This window comes from Merops nubicus, unplaced genomic scaffold (assembly GCF_000691845.1).
Source record: "Merops nubicus isolate BGI_N331 unplaced genomic scaffold, ASM69184v1 scaffold22420, whole genome shotgun sequence".
NCBI classification, from domain to species: domain Eukaryota; kingdom Metazoa; phylum Chordata; class Aves; order Coraciiformes; family Meropidae; genus Merops; species Merops nubicus.
This window is the reverse complement of record NW_008581171.1, coordinates 3,263-11,009: the sequence shown is the minus strand read 5'-3', so window position 1 is coordinate 11,009 and position 7,747 is coordinate 3,263. Positions and strand designations below refer to the sequence as shown.

General features: G+C 45.5%; 1 protein-coding gene across 1 annotated transcript in view; it reads left to right on the top strand.

The window, feature by feature from the left end:
• The window catches only part of LOC103781355 (leucine-rich repeat-containing protein 7-like), a gene marked incomplete at its 5' end in the record, with an annotated part of 20,739 nt that extends 13,585 nt beyond the window's left edge, over positions 1–7,154 (top strand). Inside the window, 3 exons of the mRNA XM_008949072.1 lie at positions 875–967; positions 2,905–2,979; positions 6,842–7,154. Of these exons, the coding sequence (XP_008947320.1) occupies positions 875–967; positions 2,905–2,979; positions 6,842–6,949 (276 nt within the window). The remainder of the gene's footprint in view (positions 1–874; positions 968–2,904; positions 2,980–6,841) is intronic.
• Between the last annotated feature and the right edge of the window lie 593 nt (positions 7,155–7,747).

Sequence of the window (7,747 nt, the reverse complement as noted above, 5' to 3'; positions counted from 1 at the left end):
TTAGCCTTGCGGAAGGACAGTTGCAGCCCCAGTGCCCCCAGTCTAACAGAACGGGTGCTGATGAGCTTCATTAAGTGCCTTGTCCCCATTCTCTTTGGCCTTAATGACTGCAATAACTGTTGGAGGCACCTGGCTTGCAGAATGAGGTTCAGAATCATTAGTAGACCTTTCTCTTGTTGGCCAATCCACCCGAGTAGCTGCCTGTATGAAGTCTCTGAGAACTGCACTGGGATTCAGAAGCAATTGCTGGTGTGGCTCGTGTATGTGCTCAGGCTGGCTCAACGAGTAGTCATTAAGTTCCACTGAGGTCGTTTTGCTTTTATATTCCATTACCCAAAGCCATTTAGAGTCACCTTGCCCAAAAAAATGAGACTCAGCACGATTTACTGGAGTAAAGCACTTGAAAAAGTGGCTGAGGCTTAGTGGAGGCTGTCGGGGCTGTGACCCTGACGATGGTCTGAAGACCTTCAGAGCTCTTATTGAGTCCTTGGGTTTGCCCCAGTCACAGCACCCTGGGGTGCTGCACATGCAACACCTCTTGGAAAAATAAAAGCACCCAAGATGGAGCCTCTCTGACACATTTATCATGTCTAAGTGAGAAATCTGGCCAATGTGAACTGCCCTTTCACAAGTCTAACAGGTTTATTCTCTTTGAAAATAGAATCTTTAAACACCCCAAATTTCTCCCTTGGATCTAGTCTAAAATCCCTTTTGGTTTATAACAACATCCTGCTGGTTGTTGCTCTGTGGTGCAGCACAGCTCCTGAGAGGGCCATCTTTAGTGGGGAAAGGGGCTGTGGGAGAAGAAGCTGCCATTGGATGGCCAGGCTTTAACGTTGGCGTCGCCTTATCTTGCTGTATCTTTTTAACCTAGTTTTGTGTGAGGATAGAGAAGAATCCTGGCCTTGGTTTTAGTATCAGTGGTGGAATAAGTGGACAAGGAAATCCATTCAAACCTTCTGATAAGGTAAGTTACACGTTTCTCTCTAAATGGTTCTTAGTTTAGAGTGCCATAGAGTGGAGATGTAGATAACATGGGGGAAATTTGTGTGTACTTTATGTGAGAACTGAAAGGGATTTTCCCATACTTTTAGGGGTTTTTTTTTGTTAGGGGAGTGTTCACCTTTTTTTCTTCTGATTAATGAAGATGAGAAAATCAAATCAGAAATACTATGGGTGTCTTATATTCCACATATAAGAGAATTGTTGAGCCTGTTTTCTGGAGAACCATCTCTCTCACTTTTTTCTTTAAAGAGACACTCTAGGCCCTGATTAAACTTTCACTCAAGTCCTTACAGGGAAGACTAAACCAGTCAAAAGGCCAAAAGTAGCCAAAAGGCCAGTGTTGACAGCAGCTAGATCAAATCAAACCAGCCAGGACTGGAGCTGATTGGTGCCTTCCAGACACCACCCTCTGCACCCTGAATTAAACGTGCCACCGTTGTGGTCCATGGTGGTCAGAGAGACCCCGTGTTCAGTCTGGGAATGACACGTTTAGGGAGTTATAAATCTCTTTTAAAAAAATAAAAATACAGCTTCTGGAGGTTATCAGCTACTCAAGGGTTGGGGAATAGACTTTTAGACCTGTGAATTTGTTCTGTGTGGTAAAACTGACTGGAGTTTGTTAAAAACAAATACGATGGGTAGAACTCAAACGTATTCTTGGAGTTGATATTCTTTGGTCATACTGGATTTGGTTTTAAGAGGCAGTCAGAACTTCCATAAATACTTAGAAATTTTGGAAAACGATGAAATGAAAGCTGTCTTTTCATCTCTTCTCAAAAATGTAAGAGCTGCATGTAAATTAAAAAAAAAAGCATAGTTTCCCCACTGCTCTGAATTACAACAGAAAGGGAAATGGAAATGGAAATTATGCTTGGAAACATCAATCTAACACAACCTGAATTCCTTTCAGTTTTCTCGTGGATGATCCTTGGGCTGAACTTCAAGACTAATTTCATTTAATGTTTGTAACCATCAGGCTTAACGACTCTCCCTTAAAACATCCTCAGTTTTGGTGCCTTTCTTTGAGGCTCAACACTAGAATTACACTCTATAACATCATTGTCTTGTTTTCAACCATTTAATGGGTGGTGTTGGAGTTAAGCTGTACTTCCACTGCTGGCCACTTGCCTTAAGTTGCTCAAGAAGGAGGGATGTGTCTGCACCAGTCATACCTGAAGTGCAGTAACTGGAGTGAGACCATTTTACCCATAGCAGAAATGCAGGACAGGGCTGCATGAGATGTGTGGGGAGGACTCTGGGTGTCCTCACCATCTAGGAACTCAGTCTTTGGATTTTATTAATGTGTGCTACTGAAATTCTGAAATCCATTTGAAAAATATCATTTATTGTTTAAATAATTTCCCCCTTTCAAAGTCATTCACCCCTCAGGTTGCTGAAGTAAGTGACTGTCCTACTGCCTGTTGTACTGTGTAGCTCTGTGCTTCTCAGAAATGGCTTTAAACCTTTTATTTTTCCCCCTAAAGGAATTAAATAAAGATTACTGTATAGATAACAGTCCCTGTTATTCTAATAAACTAATGCTTGCTCCATTTTCACTGTCCTCCTGATGACCCTCTCGCCCTCTTCATATTGAACATTATTTTCACAGCATGTTTCCAGGGCCTGGGGCATCTCCCACCTCTCAGGGCCATTTGGTGACATGGAATCTTAGTTTCAAATGGCCCATGATGGATTTGTCCCAGGCATTAGCTAGCTAGAAGGTCACAGAGAGCTGCTTCAAACCTGCACTCCTGTCTTGATTCTGAGCAGAATAGAAAAAATAGGTAGTGTTTAGACTATGAATCCCTCCCCCCCCCGACAGCAGTTAGGGAGATACCTGTATTTTGGGAACTAGTTCTTGGTGATAGCATCCTAACCTGTGTTACTTCTGACTTATAGGGTATCTTTGTTACTAGGGTTCAGCCTGACGGACCAGCGTCCAGCCTGCTCCAGCCTGGTGACAAGATCCTCCAGGTAGGGGTGGATTTCATTTTCCTAACTGGACTGAGTCTTTGCATCTAAGTCTGATGATGTTGGTTCAGAGTGAGAGAACTGCTGGCTTGGTTATGATGGGACTTTAGGGTTGATTGATGACAGGGGATCATTTTTTCCGTGCCAAGAGCACAAGAAGGTTGGGAGGGAGAAAGGAGCTTTACAGGTGCTTCCACAGGCAGGAGCACGTGACAGAGCAAGACATGCTCAGAATTTTCCCCTGTGCAGTGGTGTAAGGAGCTGTGTAGCCACATTTTTTTGACAGAGTGCTAACTGGCCTTATTTTTGCCTGTCTTCTGCTGCCTCAGCATTTCTGAGCGCACTCCCATGGAAACCAGCCCCTCGTGGATCCACTGCTGGGCCACAGTGGCAGCTGTGGGACATAACCAGAAATCTCAGCTGCTGCTTTTCTTTCTTATCCTCTAACAAACATTTCCTGTATTCCAGTGAACTTTTAAAACAGAAAGGCTATTCCTGAACACACCTCTCAAAAATTCCTCATTCACAGAAAATGTCCATGCAGAAAAGGGGTTTCTGCACCTCCTGCAGGGTTGGTTGGGGCCTTTTTAAGCCTGGAAAATGTGTTACCACTGGCAGCAAAGAGTTGGCACTTCTGGCAAAGGGAAGAGAGTCATCAGAGTTATCTGAAAGGCTTGTGAGAGTTCTGAAAGCCATTCACACTGATCAAGGTTGAGAGGTTAACTGTGTTTGAATCGGTTCTGTGAAGGAATTTGACAAACCAGGGATGTCTCAGACACCCTCAGGCCTCTCTCCCCCTCCCTCCCTCTCTCCTTCCCCTCGTACCCAGCCTGGGCACTGGAGCAGTTACCAGCTCTGAAGTCTAAACTCGTGTTTAATGGCTAATATGTCAAAGAATGGTGAAATAAAGAAAACACCAAAGCTAAATGAAGTACAAAATTAGCTAGAGATAGTGAGAATCAGAATTGTTTAGGTTGGAAGAGACCTTTAAGATCATCAAGTCCCCCAGCACTGCCAGGTCCCCACTAACCCACGTCCCTCAGCACCACATCTCCATGGTTTTCAACCCTTAGAATGATCAAGGTGCTGTACTGAAAGCTATTAGAAACAAAAAGAGGTGAAATAGGCTAAAAAGTCAGGGTACAATCTGGTGAGGAGTTCCATTCAGCTCCAGCCCCCTGCCACGGGCAGGGACAGCAGGGACACTTTTGAGCTGCATTTCCTTCCTAGCTATGGTAACATCAGATGATTTCTCCTGCTGGGCAGGGGCCCTGTGGAGCTGGGATGTCTCCTGCTGCAGCCTGTGTTGCTAAAACAGGACCATTTAAATCTCTTTATATAATCCCTTTTAAGGTGCTGCTGCTATTTTTGGGGGGGGTAGCAAATTTCACTCTCTGAATTTCTCCATCTCTTAGGCTGATGGGGTGGGTTTGACTCTGTGCTCTCAGCCATTCTGGTAGGATTGTGGGTCAGTCTCAGCAGTTTCTCTTTTGTCCCTGTCAGAGCATCATTTCCAAGTCCCTGGCAGGAACATTTTCCTTTTATTTGCAATTACTTCTACCCATGCTCAGCACCTCTTACCCGCTGCTGATTTATCCTGTGGCAAAGGTGGTCATTCATCTCAGGAAGGAATTAGCAGAGGAAGAAAACCATAACTGTGATGAGGGATATTTTACTTCTCAGATATAAGCAACACCTTTAGCTCAGAGGATCCAGTTCCCTTGGCAGTCAGGACTGGGAATTATTAATGCCTGCTGGCATCACTTCAGCTCCACCCCCATTCTCCACCATTGCCTCTGTTTGCATTCATCTCATGAGACAATCCCCTGCCAACAGAGACCAGGACTTTGTCCTACCAGTTGCTGTGTAGGAGGAGGTTCCTCTTCACCCAGAGCCCATCTCTTTTGTCATCTGTAGTCCTCTGCACCACTTGTCTTCCACAGCTGTGCTGCCTGTGACACCAGTTTCTGATGGGACTCGTGTTTCCTCATTCTGAGCCCACTCTGTCCTCATCTGTCTGCCCCCTGAGCTGCTTTTAGCATCATCTGTATCTTCCCCCCATCATGTCTGGCTGGCTCTTTTCTCCCCACATTTACTAGCTGGTGACCCCAGTGTCCCCATTACTAGAGCACCTCAACGTCTGGGCACCTTTTGTGCTCCCATGCCATGAACTGAGTTTCCTCTGGGTCCTACAAAGGAATCTATCAGCAGACAAAGGCTACAGCAGGATGATATTTTTATATTTCCCTGGCAGAATTTGTGTAGCAGGATGTTTTCAGGAGGAGAACTTGATGCTTTTATATGTCTCCTCAAGCCGTTTTGGTAAAAGAAGGAGGGAAGATTTAAAAATGTGAAGGTTTGACATTCCCTGGGTGGCCTTGCCCAGTTCATGGAGGTACTGTCCTTTTTTAAACACATTTTTTGCCCAATGCCTGTTTTGGGTAGAGGATTCTGTGTGTGTGTGTCTTCAGAGGTGAACTGATTCTGGTCCTCATGGCTCCTCTGGGATCCTGGGGGAGCAAAATTGTACCTTTCCTTTCTGTGCCATAAGAGCTTCATTTAATTTGATAGGAAAAAAAATGAGTTTTCTGTTATAAAATCAGCAGCAGGTTTGGTAGGTGACTTTTAAGGAGCACCAGAGTTGCTGGGCTGGAATCTGTCAGCAAGGAGAGTGCAGCTCTGTCAGCTGGGTCATGAAGTTTTGTCACCATATCTTAGAGGTTGCTCTTCAGCTCAAAGAATTCTAATTTTGGCCCCAGGATTCAGTTACAACCCATGGAAATGGTCTCCAGAGGTCCCTTCCAGCCACGCTCATGGGCATCCTAGTCAGAAGTCACTGCAGAGGTGTGGTCGTGGCCACGCCATCACTCTGGGCTGGACATCCTTTACCACAACAAGGGGGCACTGGGGTGTCCTTTCTTGCAAGCCACTGGTCTGAGGGAGGGTCTTGACATCCATCTTCCATACGTATGGGGTGCAGTATGGCTGGCCAAGAAGATGTCCATGGGATTATACCTCTATCCTCAGCACTGGGGAGGCCACACCCTGAATCCTGGGTTCAATCTCTTGGGCCCCTCACTCCCAGAAGGACCTTGAGGGGCTGGAGCGTGGCCAGAGAAGGGCAACGGAGCTGCTGGGGAAGGGTCTAGAGGCCAAGTGTGGGGAGGAGCAGCTGAGGGAGCTGGGGGTGCTGAGCCTGGAGCAAAGGAGGCTCAGGGGAGCCCTTCTGGCTCTGCACAGCTCCTGACAGGCGCCTGGAGCCAGGGGGGGGTCGGGCTCTGCTCCCAAGGGACGAGCAACAGGACAAGAGGAAACGGCCTCAAGTTGCCCCAGGGGAGGTTGAGGTTGGAGCTGAGGAACAATTTCTTGCCCTGGAGGGTTGCCCAGGGCTGTGCCAGGCTGCCCAGGGCAGTGGTGGCGTCCCCACCCCTGGAGGGGTTTCCAAGCCGTGGAGATGTGGTGTGAGGGACACGGGGCAGTGGGGACCTGGCAGTGCTGGGGGAACAGTTGGACTCCATGATCTGAAAGGTCTCTTCCACCCCAGACAACTCCGTTCCTGAGCCAGCTGAGTGTCTACCTGGCTGGAGGTCCACAGGAGTCTGAAGACTGAGCTGGCACCTCAGGAGGGGTTTTGAGGCTTTCAAATGGCAGGTGCCTGCAGCAAGAGTTGTCTTTGTCCATTCCCTGAGCACCTTTGTGGGCTGGCCTGAGCACGTACCTCGGTGGACTGTGGGAAATCATCGTACGATTTACTTCAGCCATGGTTTTAATCTTCATCTACCTCTTGAATTTTTCCCTATCCCCCAAAAATGAAGAGGCCTAAACCCAACCTCATTTGATTTCTCTTCTTGTGCTTGTCTTGCAGGCCAACGGACACAGTTTTGTCCATATGGAACACGAGAAAGCTGTATTACTACTGAAGAGTTTCCAGAACACAGTAGACCTAGTTATTCAGCGTGAGCTTACTGTCTAACTATTTTTTTATAAATAGTAAATATGCCTAGCCAGATCTAACGTTCAGATTTATACATAGGAAACCATTTTTTTTTGCCAATTGCTGGACCAATGGCAAAGAGTAGTGCCAAATGTATAATATTCTATGTTAGTACCAATCATCCGCGAGGGGGGGAGGGGGAAAAAGAAAATATATTAACTCTATAAATCTATTGTTCATGTGGCTATGTATTAGTTTTAATTGTCAGCCTCTGGCTGTGCATTGGTGCATTTTTTTTTTTTTAATCAAGTTCCTTCTTAAAAAGTCGATTTCATATGATTTCAGAACACAGAAGCACATACAAATTCTTTAGGAATTCTGCTGTCCATCAGAAACACTGCCTCAAAGTTGTATATGCCTTTATAAAGAGAAAATATATTAACCTGTACTTCCCATGAAATATTTCTACCATGTCACATACAAAAAAGAAAAAAAAAAAAATAGAGAGAAAAAAATATTTTCATAAACACCTCGAAGAAAGTATATATTAAATTAAATTTAATAATGTTCATTTATTTTCAATGCAAAGATATTCTATGCCTTATGAAAAATACCTGTACATATGCAGTGTGTATAGCTGGCTCCACATCGATGAGTAAAAATGTCACTATACAGGGTGAGATTCTCCATAAATTCCACTTTGTCAGCTCTGGGACCTAGATGTAAAAAGAACCCACATGAAAATGGGTGAAATTTCTTTTCGTTGGTTCCATCAACCCCCCCCCAAGGGGCAAAGAGTGAATTTAGGCAGGTCCTGGGTCGGGGGTGGGAGAAGGT